The 22,942-nt window shown below is 34.6% G+C and overlaps 1 protein-coding gene across 1 annotated transcript; it reads right to left on the reverse strand.

The window, feature by feature from the left end:
* Positions 1-49: 49 nt before the first annotated feature.
* On the reverse strand, positions 50-21,988 carry LOC111061675 (zinc finger protein 184). Its single transcript, XM_039437995.1, has 7 exons — positions 21,798-21,988; positions 19,990-20,220; positions 16,211-16,783; positions 5,976-6,087; positions 4,031-4,092; positions 2,107-2,518; positions 50-844 (listed from the first exon to the last, which is right to left on the reverse strand). Exons 1-7 carry the CDS (start codon positions 21,815-21,817, stop codon positions 77-79), a joined length of 2,178 nt encoding a protein of 725 aa, XP_039293929.1. The 5' UTR covers positions 21,818-21,988; the 3' UTR covers positions 50-76.
* Positions 21,989-22,942: the final 954 nt, after the last annotated feature.

Consider the following 22,942-nt stretch of genomic DNA (forward strand, 5'->3'; position numbering starts at 1 on the left):
TTTCATATGGCAGCCAGGAATTATATAGGCGATTTAATAAGAGATTTTATTCCAGTTTAATTTTCTCTTCTATTTTCTACAAGTGTTTCATCACACAATTTTTTTCACTGGGATGTAAATGTGTCGAAAAATAAGTAACCACCAGTTTTCCATCCTCATATTCTTGCACATCTAATCTAGCACGACAACACTTATTTAGCTTATGATCTGAATTTTCCCCCTCTTTAGACACTGATTTGTTGCTGAATTTACATCTGTAACAATACTTTTTCGTGCCGTCTGAATCTTTGATTCGAGAGCCAGAGGACTTTTCAAAAGATGTCGATTGTTTTTCACTTTCCTCTCTCATCCATGTTTCAAATTCCCACATGCAGTCGAACAGAAGTGTTTCTGATTCCCTATTGTACTTTTCACAAAAAGGTTTATGCTTATTGAACAAACACTTATTAGCAAAATTTTTACGACAGTCGATGCACTTTTTGCGTTTTTGGAAGATTTCGTTGTGCTTCTGAAAGGCACGTCTTGTCTTGAAAGTCGATTTACAATCACTGCAATCTTTGCCACAAAGTTTGACATGTTCTATGAGGCTTGATAGCTCCTGAAAAATTTTGCCACATACAGGACAGGGATTTTCCACAGGTGTACAAGAAGATTTATGCTTGGAGAATGAGAATCGGGTTTTGTATGATCTCTTACAAATATCACACTGTCGTGGATATGTATGTAAGTTGGTGATTTCATTATAGGGAACATGTTTCGTACATTTGATGAACTCCAATTTGTTCACTGATGAAGACAATTCAGTGTCCCCTTTTAGAGAAGACTTGCATTTATTGTTGATTATCTGGAAAAAATGAACATTTCTGTTAGATTTATTGAAGGTAAACAGCACTTACTTTCCAACAGCAGTTATATTGGAATTGATGAATCGTGAAAACACCATCCAAGAAACCACCTCCGTTATTCTATTCGAGTTATTATTTCATTTCGGATACTATTGATTTATTTATGTAAGCTACCTTTAGATTATTTGCTGAATTGTACACTGATACATAGTATTGCTATTATTCAATGAGTTTTACTAACCATGAAAATGTTATTGATCGGGATTTTTAATTTCGACATAAATGATCAGAGACATTTCTAACTAGATTGCGTTGTGAGCTCAATAAACACTATACAAAAATACTTTGACCAAGTAACGAAATAATACAGTGTCAAATAAACATATGCCACAGAATTAGCAAGAGTCGGTAGTGGTGTTGTGGTCAAGATGCTCAAGATGCCATCTAAAAACTCATCCACACTGGAGTAGCTACTCTCAATCAGCCACCGAGTTATTCTTGAAGTTGCAGTGGAATGAATATCGAATGAAATTCAAGTATTCTTGGTAGCTTTATACAAATCAAGCTTGTTGGCCAATAACATTTACCTACTTTGCTTTGTACTTATGAGACGAGATAGGAAAAATATCAAAAATACATATTTGTAATCATCAAGTATCAGGAGGGCGACAAAAAACCAGAAAAGCGAGTAGCCCGAGAAATATAGACTTGATCAGACCAGAGATTTATTGATTTTGGAGCCAGCAATTACCCTACTCGGCTGATGATTGGACTAACTTATACACTTTTATAATAATTGATTATTAAAAAAATCTTCTTATATAAATTATATAACATCAATTATTATAACTTACATTATTATATGACAGATGATTGACTATACACTTTTCTAATACTTGATTCTTATATAAATCCAAGATTAAGATTTGTTGAGTTAGAAAGTAAGCTGTGCTTCGAATGAGAGCGTCGTGTTTTTGTGGCTTGAAATTTTGTAAAACAACTCAATATTTTTTCAAATTTATGATGATTATCAAGTCGCATAAATTACTTTTATCTAAACTAAATTAAGAATTCCTTATTATAATATTTTTAAACTGAAAATTGGACTCAAACTTACAGAAGTGAAACGTTTAATCCTGATTTGAAGAGGAACAGTTTCGGGCTGAGTCGGTTGTTCTCTCCCGATTATTTTATAAGTTGTGCTTGTACCAATCGATGAAAGTTATAACAGAAGAAGTTGAAGAAATTGATGGATACTTACTACTTTAGCAGGTGAACAAGGTTCGTGTGACGACACCTGCTCATCATCGCCTGAAGAGATTTCGTGAATGAATGCCTCCTCTTGCTTTTCTTCAACAGGTGGACAAGCTTTGTGAGTCGGTACCTCCTCTTCATCCTCCGAAGATATTTCGTAAGTGAATGGCTCTTCTCGCGTCCCTTCCTCCTCCACCTCCTTCTCCTCCACTTCTTTTTCTTCCTCCTCCACCCCCTTCTCCTCCTTCTCCTCTTCTTTTTCTTCCTCCTCCACCTCATCCTCCTCATCATCAGAGTCATCGTATGTAATTACAATATCTTCTGATTGTGCAGAAACCACCTCATCCTCAACTTCCACCTCCTCCTCCTCCTCCTCATCATCATCGGATGTAATTACTATATCTTCTGGTTTTGCAACCCTGCAAGTGAAATTTATTAATTTGTAAATAAATAGAAAAACAGATGCTCATTGCTTGTAACAACGGAAGAACTAGACAACTAAATTGATGCCAAACTATCATCCTTATTATGCCTGGTTTTCACGACTCTATGGTGACGTTCTATGGTGATATTCACTTCAATTTGTCAGCATTCCTCAATATAGCATTAATGCTTCCCATTCAACTAATACTGACAGTATTAAGAGAATCCCACTATAATTACTGGAAGCATATAATTGGAACCGTGTAGACACATACTTGAACAGGTTCACATGGTCCAAGGTATATGCTTCTAGTATCCTGCCTCCAGTCACTAGAAAGTCTAGTGAAATCGTGAAAATCAAGCATTGGATATGAAAAGACTTTTGTAAAACTGCAGTCCCTGTGAACGTTATACTAATCCAAATTACAAATCGATTCAATAGTTCCAGTATAATAAACATTTTGAACTATAAATTTTCGTTATAAATATGACAAGTGGTAACATAACTTTACTTGGACTGTATCAAATATGAGGGAGAGAAACAGTTATGGGTTTAATCCTGTTGATTCTCTCCCAATCACTGATTTGATTTTGTGATAGTGTGAATAAATGAGATAGTACCAAATTAAAGTTTATGAGTTCTACAAATGCAGAATCTACTTGTATTTGACAAGAAAGTACTTGAATTGTAAATGGAATTAGAACTTGAAATATAGCTGACGAATGTGTTTTTCCAGAAGTGTTTGAACAGACTGTTTACCAGTCAGGCAGAATTTAAAAAAAAATAATATTATAATACTAGTAGTTCTGTGAACAGTAGACCTCGCGCAGTTATAACCACAGCCTTCTCTTTTACTACTGTCCATCAGAGTAAATCCTATCTGTATGTCGTGTCGGCGAGATATCGGTGTGAAAACGTGTAATGGCTGTGGGGGTTGGTGTATCAAAAATGCTAACATCAAAAGCTAATCTCCTTCAAGACATACTGGCAGCAGGTCAGACCGAGTTGAAAGCAGAGAAAGGTCGAGAGAAAATACTTTGTTACCTTCAGTTATTAATTGCATGCGTCATTGCACGCAATTAATAGTCCACACAACAGCTGATTTTTTACTAAGTTGAATTGAGAATTGCGTACGTCATTGCATCATGCGATTAATAATCCACTCGACAGCTGATTTATGATGAATAATTCTATAGACTGATTTTTCAGGTAATATTGGCGTTAGAAGGAGACTTCTTTTCCTTCTTTATTATTTTAAAAATGCAAAATTTCAAAAACCTTATATATACGTCGACGCGAAATTTAAAAAGGAACATACCTGTTAAATTTCATGAAAATCTATTGCTGCGTTTCGCCGTAAATGCGAAACATAAACATATAAACATAAAGAGAAATACAAAACCATCGACTTGAATCTTAGATCTCACTTCGCTCGGTCAATTATTAAAGTAATTTATTTTTTATTAACATGTAATTCATTATTTTCAACTATAAATTATCTACTTACGGCATCAATATGGATGATTCTATGATGGCTTTTCCTAAATCCTCGGTACATCCAGTCTGAGCCTGTTGGAAAATGAAATACCAAAAAATAAAAACTTTAAGATTAATGATAGTGAAGAAGATATTTCTAATTTGTTAAAATTTTGTAAGTTATAAAATTTAGTTTGTTCATACTAGTAGTTCTGTGAATAGTAGACTCGCGCAGTTATAAAACACAGTCTCCTCTAATACTGTCCATCAGATTAAATTCTGTCCTGTCCTGTCGTGTCGACGAGATATCGGTGTATAAACAAACGACTAATGGCTGTTTGGGTTGTTGTATCGACAATGCTAATAATTTGATGTAAACAGCTATGCTACTATCATCAAAAGCTCACCGATTTGAAAGCAGAGAAAAGTCGGTAGAAAATACGATGCTACTTCAAGTTATCAATTGCATGCCTTACTGCATGCAATTAATAGTCCACACAACTGCTGTTTTCTCACTAAGTTGCATTGAGATATTGAATTGCATGCGTCATTGCATGCAATTTATAATCCACTCGACAGCTGATTTATGATTAATAATTCTATAGTCTAATAAGAATAAGATATTTTATTTGTCCAAGAACATGATTACATGAGACATTGTCGTGATAGTTATAATATTCAACTACATTTTAATATATTTATATACAATATAAGTAATAATAAAATCAAACTATACATTTTTTTAAAGTCATAATACATTCAAATATTCATAGTACTCTTTCAAGCTGTAAAAGGGATTTTTGACTAGAAGATTATAAAGCGCATCTTTAAACTTCAAAAACGGGAAATTTCTCATTTCTAGTGGAAGGTGATTGAAGAGTCTCAAACCTACATTTACATGGCTTCTTAAGGTCTTTGATAACCGTACTTGTGGTATATGCAAATTTGCATAGCTTCTTGTATGGTGTGTGTGGATGTTTTTGTTGCTGGTTAGATTTGTTTCCTCAGACTTGACATGTAGTAGCAGGGTGTATATGTACAAACAAATAACTGTCATTACACTACTTCTAATAAAAAGTGGCTTACAGTGGGCTCTCATCTCCGAATTGGTTATAATTCTAATTGCTTTCTTTTTTAATAACAAAACTTCGGATACTCTTGCACAATTTCCCCATGGAATGATACCATAATTCAATATAGAATGAAATAGAGCATAATAGATACTTATAAAATAACTTTCAGGTACATGGTATTTTAAAGTCTTTAATAAATAAATAAACTTTGAAAGCTTACTACATACTGAATCTATGTGGTCACCCCATGTCAAATGATTGTCAATCTGAATCCCTAGTAATTTAATTTTTCTCACATATTTTTCTGGAAACTTGGATCTGGTGTTCAATGGATAAATGACCTCTTGTGTTTTTGACTCATTGATGACAAAACTATTTAGCTTTGAACCATACGACAGTCTGATTTTTACTCTAATATTGGCGTATGAAGGAGGCTACTTTTCCTTTTATATTATCCTTGAAATGCAAAATTTCCAAAAACCTTGTATATACGTCGACGCGCAATTTAAAAAGGAACATAACTGTCAAATTTCATGAAAATCTATAACCGCGTTTCGCCGTAAATACGGAACATATAAACATAAAGAGAAATGCAAAACCTTCGACTTGAATCTTAGACCTCACTTCGCTCGGTCAATTAGATGTTTATAATCGAAAGAATAAGATATTACTGCCAATACTACTATAGTGGTATTGAAAACTTCAATGTCTTATTCTTCCTGTTATGGAGTAATATCACAACATCACTTCCCAAACAATCAAATTATGTTTATAACATTACAACAAAAGTTCAAATAACATTAATTCCTTTTAAGAAATCATAAGTAATAAGCATTGAATATTAAAAAAGTTCTAGGTTGAAAAATTACAAATTGAAATGACGTAGAAAAGTGGTGCACTTACTTTAGCAAGAGCCTCATTAAGTTGAACACGAGATCCATTCATCGTAAAAGTCCATTTCATGTGGTCGTCTGTCACAAGGTCGACTTTAAAACTTATTTTGCTATCGAGTGATCTGAAACAACAAACAATTTTTACTTGAGAAATCAACTTCAATAATTTACCAACATTCAAAAATATCATAATGTGTTCTGAGAGCATTTACTTGAGCACACATAAACGATTTTAATGAATCCGACCATAGAGAAAAGAATACTACTACACTCTTTAGTATACTAAGATACTAGTATATTCTTTTGTCTCTGATCCGACATAATAGTAATGTTTACCTCAAATAAATTCTTAACAATGATAGGCCTGCTAAAAACTTTCTAATTCATTTTGCTTCTAATTATTATTTCAATCGTTTTTGTTTGAAAGAACAGAACTTCCAATAAGTATTTAATAATCATTTAAAGCATAATTAAATGTAAGTTTGCAAACTCAATACAATGCAACACATAGAAATCAATAAAATCTGTAGTGATTAGTTGACATGATGTGATATTACACAACAAAACTGATCTAAACGCAACACAAATCATTGAATTATACAAAACAGCAAACTCATCACAATACAATAAAACAGAGCAAAATACAACCAACTTCACTTACATCAAAATACACTCAATCGCACACACAAAGAGTTTGATTTCGTGTTTTCAGTTGAATTACTTTGTTATTTTTAATTGAGTTAATAAATTAATTGTTGATTCAAGTTATGTGTTTTGTCTAGAGCTGAGTTATATTGCATTTTCGGTGTAGTGGTCTGCTGAGTGAATTGAGTGTGTACCTACTGTCCTGAAATGGGAATGAAGAATCTGAAGGCATGGTTTGATCAGAATATCCTCACTATGAATGTATGTAAGACAAAATGTCTGCCCATTGCACTCAGACCTTGTAGTGAGCCTCCAGATAATCTAGTTTTGAAACTACACTCTTGTGATGATATCTACGGCACTGTCTGCAACTGCCAGATCATTGACAGGGTGAAGAGTTACAACTATCTAGGAGTTATAATAGATTCTAATCTGAGAAATGAGAGTCACATAATTAGTTTGCAACCTAAGCTTAGGATAATGATTTAAATTTTTCATCAGCTAAGCTTCATCCTGAACAAACAGGAAATTAAGACAGTTTATTTTGCTTATGTTTAGTCGATTTTGAGTTATGGTGTTATTGCATGGCGAGGATAGTTATATAGATGGACTGGAGCCTTTATATGTCATACAGAAGCTTATAATTAAGGCCGGCTTGAAACTGGAAAGACAATATCCCACCGAGACACTCTTTGAGTATTCTCAATTATTGACTGTCAGTCAGATATATAAATATGAAGAATATACTTGTATCCACGTACAAAAACAGGGATTTTATGGTAGCCGAGGTAGCACATAGCTACAATACAAGAAGCTCTGCAAATGTGGGACTACAGGTCCCCATAATTGTCAAATCAATAAATCGCACTAATCCATTCTACGTTTCCAACATTTTATTGAGGAAAGCACCATCCAAAGAAATAATAGAGCCCAGTAGGTTTGCCGGTAGGTTTGCTTGCTTATAAAAGAATCATAGATGGTTGGCTGCATGGAATTGGTGCCAATAACTCAGAGAATTTGCTCGAACTTTTATACAGGTAGTTTAAAATAAAAGCTCTAGTATGAAATCCTAGAACTAATTCCTTAACTAACTTAACTCACCAATTCCTTAACTAACCCACAGGCCTACATAAATCATTTTCCTCTTCTCTTGTATTGCCGTTTGTTCTTTGCTTTTCTTTTTAAATCTAAACGTTATATTAATTGATTTCTCTAAAATTTCTACTTGACAATTCAAGTCACAAAATATCACTGTAAAATGGTACTCGTCCCACACATAAGACTAAGACTCATGTGGGACTATTTTCATATTAAATGATGGTGAAAATGGGGTACTTATTGATCTTTTGAATAGAATAAATTATTGGAGTAAATTCAATTACCCTTTGAATATAGAAATTGATTCTTTTAACAATCTGGGTGAAACTTATTTTGATATTCCTGCCACTGAACTCTTGAGTACTGTCATAGGAGTTAGAGATTTGAAGTTTATTTTTTATTATCGAGGTTATTGTGAAATTAATTTTCTTAGTATACCTAAGCTATCTGGTAGTCCGGGAGTTGAGTACCCTGTAGGATTCTTTAAAGGTAAAGTCGGGTACGATTTTTAAGTGTGCTCTTGAAATATCGATAGTGACTATCGTCATGGAAATCATAAGTTCCAGTGCACTTGTTGTGAAGCGTTCATAAACGTGAAGCATTCATAAACTCTATGATTGAATTACGGACCCTACTTCAAAACACTGATAACGAAAATGCTAAAATATATAAAAATATTCTTCTTAGGATCACACATAGAAACATGTCAATATCAGGTGATGAACTAATAAGCGTCCTGAATAACAATATGAACATCTATGATAATAATTTGAAAAGATTCCTATTCAAAACAAACTCTAAATACCGAATGGGATATTGCTTGGAGCAGGGTGGAAGTTACGTAGAATTTCAAGAGGATACTTTAAAAATTCTGTACTAAAGAACGATATGTTTTAGTCACACGTAATACTACACTTATGCTGAATAGCGAATTAATAAAAGCTATAAATAGAATAACTCTTCATGAGTGTAAACTTTCTAAAATAAAATGGTATGACGGTGTTCCCGGCTGTGGTAAATCTTACTTTATAGTCTCGCATCATGAGCCTGGCAAGGATCTAGTACTCACTCAAACACGGGCAGGTATTAAAGCAATCCGTGAAACTGTCATTGAAAGGTATGGTCGAAAACATTGTAATCGTCTTAAGCTTGATTACAGGACAGTTGGCTCTTATATAATAAATCATAATCAGAATGAAACATACGATAGAGTTTTTATTGATGAAGCTCTACTTATGCATGCGGGTTACATCGGTTTTATTGCTAACTTGAAGGCCTCGGAAATAATTGTAGTTGGTGACGCAAACCAAATACCCTATATTGAGAGGAGTAATTATGCCACAAGATGGCATAAAATTTCAGAATTCTGCGAACCTTTCACAAAACAAACGGTAACTCGTAGATGTCCTATCGATGTTTGTTTTGTCCTTTCCACTGTCTATCAAAATATTACGACGCTTAATGAAAGAGCTATCTCAATTCTGCCTACTTACAGAAATGGGGAATACCATCTGATACAACCCGACACTTTGATATTAACATTCACCCAAGAGGAAAAACTTATGGTGGGTGATACTATAATGTGGAGAGAGGATGTTGCACTTCAAACAATCCATGAAGCACAAGGGCTAACTCATAAAAATGCTATTCTAATCAGAATTAAGTATAAGGAGAATAAAATCTATAACAGCATGCCCCATGCTATTGTTGCTTTGTCTACACACTGAAACTTTCAGTGTATTATTAACAACCGGTCTAGTGGACAAACTAATTAAGAAACTTAAATTCATAGATAGTGAGGGGCTTCTAAAATGGAACAAGGAAAAGAGACATGACCTGATGATATAAGTTATGAGTGACACTGAAGAAGTTCTGAATATTTTAGAAACAGAAAATGAAACAGATGTAATCGACGATTATTTGAACTATCACTTTCACGAGGACAGAAATAAAGATTGTAACATATTGTAATTTGGATGGATAAATAAAAATCCCTAGCTGAAATATTTATAGGTCTAAGTGAAGTAATTGGCTAATATCGCCAAAGAGATAACATAAAGATTAGATAATATCAGACGTCCCGGCTAAACTGTACAACAGCCTAAGAGGAATTGAAATAATTTTTTGCTAATATATAATATTATATAAAATATTGAAAATTGAGGTTAGGCATAAACATTTAGTGATCGGCGACCTAACGATCGACCGAGCCATACAACGTAGAATCTGACCAAACACCTTGGCAGAAATTTATTGTGGCAAAACGGTATGCAATTTGAGGAACTAAAGGTCTCACGTGGCTAATTATTATGATGCATGAAACAAATAATAACATATAAAAAATTACTTAGCATGTAGAGAGCATATTTAAAAACCCAATAAAAGTAATTAAATGTATTAAGGAAATAGGAGGTTACCAGGCGCATGAATACTGTAACAATTTGCATGCACCAATCACATAATGGCAATTGATAGGCGGCAGTAGTGAGCCGATTCAAAAATATTTGTATATATTTCTACAAATAAATAGAATTTGTATAAAATAGTTGAATAGTCTATGTTTTGGATATGGCCCGAAGGCAAAGAAACTATTAAATATATAACATAAGTAATAATTTAATATTTTAGTACGGTCTATTTGAGCCTTGAATGGCGGAGGACTAGGATATTCAAATTTTATGTAAATTTAGAAATCAGAAATGAGAATTGTAAAATTGAGAAAGGAGAACCACACTTGCCTGCCAAATGCCACCATGAGAGGTCACTAAAAATTATAGAGTGTAATACCTTGCTATATCTTGTAATAATTTAAAGTTAAATTGAATTACTAAATTTCTTATAAGACTTTGTGATGCTCTTATAAAGCAAAAGTCATTTTCATTTTTAAATAATTTTGTAACCCCTTGAAAGAGACGACTCCGGCTACAATAATCCAGGACCACCAGGAGTTGGATCGACATCAGCAGCTCATAAGAAGATTTCGACACGTGAGTGAAAAATATTGAAATAGTGATAGGGCGCCCTCAGTGCTTCGAAAATAAAATAAGAATCAAAGCTAGCTCGTCGAAAGGGTTTCTAATAAATTAAGAATTTGGTAAAAAATACTTGCGCAAGTAAAGGTATTTTATTAGAAAAATAACGAATCAATTCATATATTGGAAGATCTATAAATCAAAGAAGCATAAAATCTAGGCTGGTAATACATATTCATATGATCATTAATCTCTGCAATATAATTTACGATAGTTTGTTGTAGATCTGATTCACTAGATGAATTGCTCTATTTATTCCGTCAGGTGCCGGATCTTGCTCCCTGAGATAAAATATATTATATTCATTACAAAGAAATCTATTAGATACCATAGAATTTAATATATATATTTGGATTATTGGTTGTCAATTTATCAAGCTGATTTTTAAGAAATCTATTTTTAATGGAATTGTCCAAGTCGACAAGTATTAGCAAGCTGATATCGCAGCTACATGCAAATAGATGCATATGATCATAAAATAAAAGCACATGGTAATGTTTCGTGCTGTATAATTTAAAGAATAGTATTTAGCCTGTGATATTTTATTGATTTCGATTATTGTTCTATTTTATATTATATATTTTTTATCGCTCTATATATTTTTTGCTCTGATTTATTTTTTGCAATATTTGTTAATATATGTATCAAATTGTTTATGGTGTGCGATTTATTTTTTATTCCTCAATACTATAGGATAAGTACCATATATATATTTTTTAATGAATTATCAGAATTGTTGTGGAAGCTCATATCTGGGCCTATAAAGATTTTTATGAGACTGTATCCTATGAAAAACCACGACCTAATTTTTATAATTATTAAAATATTTCATGCTCTACCGACTGATGCCAAGCAGGAGGCTAATCGTTATTTAAATATAAAAAATAACGTGACAAGATGCTGAGTGTTTCAATATTATGTCTATGAATATAATTATGTAGTTTGAATGCTAATTTCGATCAGTTTATTTGCTGCCTCAATGAATTGAAAACTGATATAATATTAACGGAGACCTGGTTGACTGCAGATATGCCGTTCATTTTCAACATTCCTGGATATACGGCAATAAATAAGTACACTAAACAGAATAAATGTGATGGATTATGCATGTACATAAAAGATTGTATAACATTCAATGAAGTTTCACTCGATATTACTGATGCCAATGTAGTTATTGCTGACTTAAGAATATTGATGATTTTATTGTGAAGGTGATTGGGTTTTATAGATCACCAAGTAATCAAAATATTGATAATTTTCTTAATAGTCTGAGTAATGAAATCAGTAAAATTCCTAATGGAATAAATGTATGTGTGGCGGGAGACATGAATATAAATACACATTCAACTAGTGTTCCTGTTCAAGATTATCTGCATATTTTCAATAGTAATGGCTATAAGTCTTACATAACTGGTGATACCAGAGTAACAACCACAACAAATTCTTGCATTGCACACATTTTTAATAAAAATTCAGGCAACCATTCTATGTCCATTAAAGGAGCTATATTTAGGACAACCAAAACTGACCACTACACGGTTGTACTGAACTTGGTGAAGGTTACTATCAATAAGGATAATAGAAACGTATTGATAAACACATTAACTAGAACCAACTATCATGCACTATTGGAACGCATAAGGAATGAAGATTGGGGAAAAATCTATACCGTGAATGGAAGCATTGACACTATTATGGATAAATTTGTCGATCGTTTGACCAGTCTCATCAATCAATGCAATAAGGTAAAAGAGATACCTAACAGACTTCGTCCCCTGAAGCCCTGGATATCTGAAGGCATCATAAGATCAATAATCACGCGGGACAAAATGCATTCTAGACTCAGAAGAGATCCTAATAACAATATCTTAAAGAATGAATATAAGGCTTATCGTAATGGTTTGAATAAGATCATAAATCATGCAAAGGAAGTCTACTAAAGGGAAAATTTAAAATTGTAATAACAACAGCATGAAGTTGTGGAAGTGCATAAACGAAGTTATAGGTGAGGACAGTATCAAGGACAAGAGTACTGAACTTGATGCTCACTCCCTCAACAATTATTTCACAAATGTGGGTAAATTACAAGCTCAAACTATCAATATCCCTGATGATACTGGTGATCGATTTCCTGCAATACAGATCGATAACATGTTTTTTATGAGACCAACGTGCCCAGTTGAAGTTGAGGCAACTATTAAAAATCTAAAGAACAACTGCAGTCCTGGTATTGATAGTCTAGGTAATATTACGCTGAAGAAAATAGCCAATTATATATCTCAACCTCTCGCTTTCATTTTTAATAGAGCTTTGAGGAGGGATATTTTCCCGAGCACCTCAAATCAGCCAAAATAAAACCTCTTTTCAAACAAGGTGACCCGACTAATCCCTGTAATTATAGACCGATTAGTCTTATGAGCAACCTTGTTAAAATAATGGAGAAACTAATAAAGTCAAGAGTTGTTTCTTTCTTGAATCTTAACAAAATAATCAACAAGAACCAATTCGGTTTCCAAAATGGTAAAAGTACATCTGACGCTCTAATAAAATTCATCAATACTTTATCTGATGAAATAAACTCCAATAAGAAAACTATTGCGGTCTTCCTGGATATACGCAAAGCTTTTGATACAATACCTCATAATACTTTGTTCAATAAACTGGAGTCCTATGGTTTCAGAGGAGTCTCGCTTAAATTGTTCAAAAGCTATCTGAGTAATAGAACCCAGTCACTAACCATAAATGATCAATCTAGTGTAACTAACTTAACTTCTTATGGTCTTCCTCAAGGTACTGTACTTTCTCCCATCCTTTTCATACTCTATGTAAATGACTTTTTAAATTTAAGACTTCTAAACTAAACTGTGATATCCTTTGCAGATGATATTGCAGCTATTTTTCACGGTAATTCATGGAATGAAGTTCATACCATAGCTGAAAATAATATGCTTTTAATTAAGAAGTGGTTAGGTAAGAATACCTTAAGTTTAAATATTGAAAAAACTAATTACATAACTTTCTCTGCAAATAGAGTGGGGCAACCTAACGAGAATCAAGATTTGAGACTCCATTCTCAGTGCAATTTAAAATTGGGTTATTGTTATTGTCCCACCATTAAAAAAGTCAATAATACTAAGTAGGTACTTGGGAATCATAATTGATGAAAACCTTAAATGGGATGTTCATATGAAATAAATATGTAGAAAAATTATATATTTATCCTTTAAATTTTACCAAGTTAACAGAATTCTTAATAAGAATCACCTGAAAATGATGTATCATGCTCTAGTCAAGTCAATTCTGCAGTATGGTATAGTTGTTTGGGGAGGTTGTTTCAACTGTCATATCGCTGAATTATTTGTAGCACAAAAACTGATAATTAAAACTATATTAAGCAAAACCAGGCTCTATCCAACGGATATGGTTTTTAGTGATTTTGAGGTCATGACTATACGTCAATTATACATAAAAACTGTGAGTACTTAATAAAATATAGATCCGATTTTCCTCTCACAATAAACTCTACACTTAATTATTATAATCTAAGGGCCACTGCTAACAAATATGTAACCTATAACACTAATATTGAATGTATAAGGAGGCAGTTAATTTACATAGGTACTAAAATAATATACCTCATTCCAAATCACTTTCTCATGGACAATAAGATCAGCGGAAAAATTAAACTGGATATAAAAAACTGGACATACAGTAATTTCTTCTTCCATTTAGATATATGACTCAAGATATCTGCTCCAGCATTGTTTTTTCTTTAGTTTTTTCATTTTTCAGTGGACTCGCTTACCTTTATTTTGAGAACCTATACTTCTGTATTCTTCCTTCCCCCCATTTCTCCCTTCCCTTTTTTCCTCATTACTTCTCTTCTCTTCTTTGCATGCCTATTACATGGGAAACCATAGTTGGCTAGGTATCTTCCTCTCTTTTTTTTCTTCTCCAACACACCCAACCACAAAGCCCATGGTTTTTTATATTTGTAACATTTTATTGTGTCTTATTTGTTTCGTAATTCTTTGTAATTTTGTTTTGTGTGTTTTTAATATTTAATAATAAAATTGAATTTTTGGCCCGTTTTGGGTCGTCGGTTGGTGGCTGTGTCGATGTTATGTTTGTTATTCAATAATAAATGGTGGGCATGTTTGCGATGCAGTCGTTGACCGATACCTCGGAATTGTGTATAAGGACGGAATTACAATTTTGACAATTTTTTTTACAAAACTTGCAAAATTTGTATGTCTTAGCAATAATATTCTTGGTCGATAATGCAATATATTTTCGTAAATTTATTTCATTCCTATAGCCTAAAAACATTTATCTATGTATTCTGGTGCACTGTATATGATAATAAAGAATTATTGAATTGAATTGATGTACTGAATTTGCTGACTAGATGAGGATTTTATAGTATTGAATAACAATGCTAAGTTGACTTTGCTGCATCGTGGTTTTCTTTGTTGAGTTGAATTGTATCGTTTTATCTGGCCTGCGATGCATTATACTTTGTTTGTTCTTTTGATTTTATTGCGTTTTTCATATTGTATTTTTGTGTACTGAGATGTACAGGGTTATTTCAAGTAATGGACACAAATAAAAATAGCTATTTTTACTGAAATACTTATCCCAAATGAACAATCTTTATACCAATGGGAAGATGAAATTCCATTTTTTTCAATAATTAAATTGGGCCCCAATTCGACTAGGCAGCCAGGTCATGCAATCACCGAGCGGACGTTCACACACTTCATTACCATGCATTTGTTGTTGAGGTAAGGTAAGCCATTTGGGCAGCCACAACCCAACTGCCAAAACATGGCAGTTACTTACTTGGTAGTTATTTACTTGGCACTTGACTACCTAGTCGAATGGGGGCCCAATTTCATTATTGTAAAAAAATGGAATTTCATCTTCCCATTGGTATAAAGATTGTTCATTTGTGATGAGTACTTCAGTAAAAAAGATGTTTTTATATGTGTCCATTACTTGAAATAACCCTGTTGCATTACGCAAAACATGGCAGTTATTTACTTGGCTGTTAGTTACATGGCAGTTATTTACTTGGTTGCCGGTTGACTGCCAAAACATGGCTGCCCTCGTCTAAAAACAATGACCGATGACGGAAAAAGCAACCCAGCGACCGCCTGCCCGGCTACATAGTGACCTGGCTGCGCGTTCTGACTTCCTTGTCTAATAGAGGCCCAAGTTCTTTAATGTAAGTAAATTATTATAGAAAGAGTTTTGGAATTTTTTCATTTAGTTTGTAGAGTAGATGTGTGCTGTGTAGTATTTCAAGTAGTAAGTTGAATGACATTGAGTTAAATCGCATTTATTGTTCTGTGACTAGCTGTGTGTTGAGTGGAATTGCATTGTGTGCGACCAAAGTACTGTTTATGTTTATGAGAAAGTAAGGAGCAAACGAGATCAACAACAATAATTTACTGTGACACTCTCATACCTTTTAGCACGGGACGGAGAACAGACTGGCGACGTTTTGGGCCGTTTTGGAGGTGTGACCGAAAATATCCCGCTTTTAGACGGTCCGATTTTGGTCGCAGATTTCGACAAAAGACCGACGATATCTGGTACACGTAAACGTTTTGTGGCGCCGATTGAACTCGGTTTGACCACAGAAGCACTCCGTTGAATGGGTTGCAAATTCTCTTTCACTGGCGATGTAGACTGTTGAAGTAATTTGCTTGGCGTTATCTTTCCTTGGATATTTTGCTGCAAAACTGTTTGTTTGCGTGGAATATGAATTGATTTTCCTTCAGAATTTTTCTGCAGGACTACCTGTTTACGAAGGCCTAGATTAGAATTGTTTTTTCCCGGGACTATTTGTTTAAGTTCGAAATAATTTTTTTTTACTATAATATTTAGTTGCGGTGTTGGTCGTTCTTGTAGAGAAATACTCTTACTTTGAACACTTTCTTGATTAACTGGTAGTCTTTGTTGAGTTTGATTCAGTTCAGAAACAAGTTCAGGAGCCTTCTCAGACGATGAAGTACAATAATCATGATCCTTAACACACCTGAAAAATAAATGTAGATTATTAATTTCAGATAATTCAATATCGTTAGGTTACTTGCTCCTGTCATATTAACAAGTTCACATGTGAGGAGCTACTACCAATGAATTTTAAATATTATTATTATTCTTGAAGGGACAGATTCAAGGATCCAAAGGTACAAAGAAACCCCACACGTCAACCGAAGCTTATTGTGTTCCGAAGTGGTTTGTTAGTTAGGCAAACCAATACCTGTGTCCTTTACAAGAACCAGGAGTTTTTCCCTAAGTATGCTAACATCCCATTCATCACCTGGTTGCTTGTCGCAATCCAGTGTGATATGCTTGGCAGTCTCTTCAAACTGATTGGTTCTCTTGACCTACGTGAGTTCCACTCCTGGCCTTTTTGTTGGTACTTCCGCTGAAGGAGGGGACGCCAAACTGCCTCTTGGGCACCCGGCGCCCGGCCACCCTCGACTCAGCCTCTTGACCCACATTTGTGCCTGGAGTTTTACCCATCTCTGGTCTCTTGGTTTTTTCTTTTTGCCCCTCCGAAACTTTGCAGGGACAAAAGCCTCACCTCTCCCAAGAAGTTTTGCCTGAATTGCCGTCCTTCTTTGAGCAGTGGTCTGAGAATCTCATCCTTCCTATCCACTTGGGATGATGTGATTGAGCTTACATCATACATGTCGTAATCAGTAGAAGCCTTCTCAATGTTGATAGCCTCTACATAAGAGTGCAAAGGAACCATCTGTGTTCCGTTTCAGATCAAGAAACCTGCCCTGTTGGGGCAGATCCCATGGATTTTAAGGCAAGGCAACATCTGGAGGTGCCTTGGGGTTTGGTTTGTTCATGTGGTTCCCACGAACAGCAAGGGAAGTGGAGTCAACCCAGACAGAGCCCCGCATGTTCAGGCAAGACTAAATACTACAGGAGGGCGCCTGGTATCCTGAAGGCACCGTTAGAGACACCATATAAAAGTACCACCCATCAGCACGGTCCACATAACACCTTGGGTTGGCCTAAGAAGAAGTAAGAATATGGCCAAGGCAGGCCGACAAATAGAAAAATAAATAAAAAATGGCACAAAGCTAAGTCAATGGAAAAAGTGGCATTCTAAAAATGAAAGTTAAGAGGATATTAAGAAGGAGAAGGGTTTTGGATGAAAATCTTTGGAAAGTGGGTCCCTTTTATTCGCCTCCTACGACAAGCAGGGATACTGTAGGTGTATTATGGTTTTCAACAAATTCTTGAGTACGATGTTCGACTCAAAGCTCCCCCAACTCACAGGGGGCATTTTAAATATAAATTGTAAGTTCAATTTAAATTGTATCATAATCGAAGCGAAGACAACAGAGTTTTCCACTACATTTATAAACAAGAGCTTTCCTGGCATTGACAAGAAACATCCAGAGAAATTTTGAGGATGATAAATCCCTTGCCCTCACATTGTGTGACCTCAGCAAGGCCTTTGCAAGTCCCTCACAACATATTGATAAGAAAACTGGAGAGATATGGCCTAGATGGCATGGTCCTCAGGACGGTGATATCCTATCTGGAGAATAGAAAACAGGTGGTCCAATTAAGAGGTGCTAGCTCAAGATTGAAAGGTGTAGAGCATGGAGTACCATAGGGTTCGGTTTTGGGCCCCCTGTTGACAATATTGCTCATGAATGGCTTCTCAAGCATTTCATTTTAAGCAGTCAGGGGGCAGTGCTTTTTGCGGATGACACCACCTTGATTTCACTGATTGTCACTGTGGAACAGGCAAGGACAGAGTTCACCAGACTCTTAGAAGAAGCTAAGTTTCTTGCCAACAAGCTTAAACTAAATGAGGGGAAACCAATAATCTTGGTTTGCTCATTGAAAAGACAACCAATTGCATCAGACCCAGTGAAGCTTCCAAGATTCTGGATGGATGAGAGATTGAGCTGAAATCACCATGTGCACCAAGTATGCAGGAAACTGTAACTCCTTCGAAAACTGAGATATGTGATGGATCAGAACAGTCTTGTCATGGCCGATCATTGGCTGTTTCATAGCCATATCTTCTAAAGTCTGCTCCTGTGAAGCCCCGCACTAGCTGTACACTGCTGTTACTGCTCCGAGGATAGTGACATTTCCAGCTTCAGGCCACTAAGGGATCTCGAGATACTCACCACGTACAATCATTATGTATAGTTCTCGCTTATGTATAACAAGAGGAATCAAGAGCAGCTTCAAAAGTGATGTGATATACACAGCCACAATACAAGACATGCCACTAGACTGAAGGTGCCCCGAAACTACAATAGCTTCCTATTCCTAGGCAAATTTAGGAAAAACGGGGCTCTTAGTTCTATGCCTCAGTGAAAAATAAACTCCTGGAAAAGCCAGTCTACTCACTGCCAAATTTTTACGAGGAACCTCTTTTTGGGAGCCAAGCACCTCCATATCACGAATAACCATGCATGTTATTTTCCTGTACATCAGTCCTTGGCAACGACTCCAGTATCAAGTAAGTAAGTATTTGACAAACTTAGTATTTCAAAGAATATAATGAATTTTCAAGGTAAAAGTGGATATACCAGTAGTCAGAAGAGTCTCTAATCGCAAAGATTAGATGAACACAGCTCTCTGTTCCCCTGCTGGAAGGGTGGATACTAGTAACCAGCTCTGCTAACAGACACACATAAATTATCAAAATCACTTCCCGGCCGGTCCATCTGAACCGGTGGACTCATTCATCCATCAACATCATGCCTTCTATTACTCACAAACAAATCTACTGGGACTTATGTAAACAAAATTAAAAAAAAAAAACAAGAATTAGGCTACTTCGTTTAGGAATAACTGACTGTCGTTCATAAATCATCTTCAACTAATGCATTTGGTAGAGAGTTAGTGCCGTGGGAAGGATATTTTGAATATTTTTCCGAAGAATGGACATTGATAAGTCCAAAGCTCCGCCAATTTATATAGACGCATAACAATATTATCTATAGTTATAACAGATTGCTTTTTTCATATAATATATAGTTCAATTTTTATTCTTTTAGTCTATATTATCTAAATTCATCTATAATTTTGCTGTATCGTAAGCTATTACATATAAGAGTGTATAAGTCAGTATGTATTGTAATCTACATAAATAAAGTACTCAATCAATCAATGCATAATATTGGAGGAGATATTCTAAGAAGTAAAAGAATTATAAGAATAACTTATGATTATTCACACTATTGAACTTACGTTGCTTCTGTTTTGCTGTCTTTCAAAGCATTACATTTCAATATACTACGATATTTGTTAAAAAATGGATTCTTTAGTTGTTTATAGTGATTGGACGGTTGAAATTGACTGGTAGGCCTACTCTTGAACTGATGTTTAAGAATACTGCTTTTTCTGCCGGAAAAACGATTCTGTTGCTTTTTTGAGTCACTGGACGCAAAAGACGCCGCTTTCAATAGTACATCCATTTGCCTACAAGAAAAAAGCCAAATTATCATTAGAAACAGAATAAGGTTTATAAAAAAGTTTCAGGTCTACCCAGCAGTTAAAATAATATTCAACCCTACAGAGACACACTTACTCTATGCTAACACAGTAGACACACTAGGGTGTTGAACACTCTAATTTAATTTTGCATTTTTCTTTGAAAAATATGAAAAAACAAGTACTTAGACCATACTTCATCATTTCTTAATCATTTTTGTTCCAAGTGCATACATAAATCAAAAGTAAAGCACTGCTTTCAATATTTATACTAATTTTAGAAGTACGTATGTTCCGCCGAAGTGTTGGAGCTCCTAATCCGGTTTGAACGGATGGCTTGATCATTGCCAATGAGAACTCCATCAAAAACTTACGTCTCTTCATTTTATTGTTTTGAATCTCAAGTTGTAGAGAATCATAGCATTTATTCCAATCTGATCCATCATCCCATACCACATTCGTAGTGACAATACAAGAAAATCTTTGTAATAAAAGTGTGTGATAAAAGTCCTACGTAAAAGACACTCTGGGGGGTTAGACACCCCAAACGAAGAACAAGATGAGCTGGTGACCTTGTAGAATGCTATTACTGACTGGAAGTGGTGGAGAGTGGTTGACAATGCTACAAACCTAATTTAGACTGGGCATAAATTCCCATCTGTTTGATATTGTCAACTGCAGAACAGAAAAAAAATCCCTGTGTGTCTCTTTAGGGTTAATATATAATATATGGGCTATATGAGGAACTTTTTTCTATTTACACTTTACAATATCAAAAGTTATGTGGGCGAAATTGAGGCAATAAAAGCACCTCTTCTATAGTGAGGTCCACGTTATAATAACAGTATTTGATCAACTTTGGGTTTGCTATCCTTGTCGATCATTTGACAAAGCCGGTGGTACTATCCTTTTCTAGGTCCACAACAATAACAATTATGTTTTTGACAGTATAGAAATATAATTAATTGATGCAGAGAATCGGCATCGCTATTTTTCTATCTCCATCCACTGCCATTATAAGGTGGACCACACTATACTTAACCCACATTCTCATTCTCTTAACCCAATCTCATAACCTATAGGATACAAATAATATTGGTCCTCACTGTAGGGGTGCCTCAATAGGCCTAGCCCTCATAGCCCAATGACGCACACAGAAACAGAAAGTTCGTGAGGTATTAAACGTTTCAAAGTCGCAACCCCCACAACAAGAATATTACATGCAGATCATGATCGGGGGCACTTTAGTATACGGGCCGCGGAATCTAGCATTGCGACCTACAATCTAGCATTGCGATCCGCTTAATCGACCTCTTAAAACATCAATTTACTTATTATAAATTTGAAATATTTTCCAGAAACCAGTAAACAATGAATAATTATTGATAACCTGTCACAGTTATAGTTCTGTTCTAGTGACAAGAGTGTTGACAATAAATCCTGAGCAATTCAAAAACTTGCTTTGCAGGTTAAAATTGTAAGATTATTATTAACAGATATTATAACATTATTTTATAATACGGTAATAATACTAATATTATTTCACAGTTGAGTCGGTTACTAACAAAAGCCGCTTATTCTTCATTATCAATAAAAACTTATAGGTTTACAGGCATTACCCAGCATAAATATATTCGTCTGGTATTTTCTTCACAAAAAATATCACAGTTCTACAAGTTATGGAGTCGTAGAATATACAATAAATTGACAAATTAGTAGACTACTTAATAATAGTGCAAAGCGCAATGTTATTTCTAAAATTTTGAGGTTATATTAAATTAATGCTATTATTCTTACAAACCACTCTCGGTCTCAGACAGCACCGTATTGAGCATGCGTTAGTAACGGTTTTTTCCTGTTCCATTCAGTCAGTTCTTTGGATGTATCGTTTTTTTGTGATGATGGTTACCAAGCACCGTAACTGGAGCAGTCATTCCATTTTGATGATGGTATTATTATCCAATAATGATTTATCATTAAATTCGATATAACAATCAATATATTATCATCATTTCATCCAATAAAAGGAAGAGTACTCTTCAATAATATAATTAATAGAATATAACGGTTGTTATTTATCTAATGTTAAAAAACACTACAACTGAGTCACATTATTGTCATTTCAAAGCAAAAACCTTACCCCCAAACCTCCCCTTTTATATTTAAAACATTAATAAACATAAATCTTGGTAAAAACCCGTAACCCCTTCCAGAATATTGCAATTTCAAAGCAAAATCCTAACCCCCTAACCTATCTTTTCACCTTTGAAATATCAAAAACCATAATCCTTTCTAGCATATTGCAATTTCAAAGCAAAAACCCAACCTATCCTTATGAAACATTATTTAATACTGTATAACCTAATTAAAACCTAACCCTTAACCCTATTTTGTCAATTTGTTGAACTTCCACATTGTTGATAATCGATGTGGCAACCTTGCAATGCTTGAAAGAGATAGCGCCATCTGCTTTGTTGAATGATACACAAGGATAGCAACACCATTGCAAATCACACGCTGCCATTATAACGTGGACCTCACTATAGATACTAAAAGAATACTTTTGAATAACTATGTGATAACTGTGACCGTTACTGGCCGTTACTCTGTATCTGAGACAAAGAGAAGCTGCTTTATTATTTTTTTAATCATTTTTATTTGGTAACTAGTGGTAACTATCTCTGCGGAGGATGTTACATTGTAATAAGCA

Source organism: Nilaparvata lugens, chromosome 11 (genome assembly GCF_014356525.2).
Source record: "Nilaparvata lugens isolate BPH chromosome 11, ASM1435652v1, whole genome shotgun sequence".
NCBI lineage: Eukaryota > Metazoa > Arthropoda > Insecta > Hemiptera > Delphacidae > Nilaparvata > Nilaparvata lugens.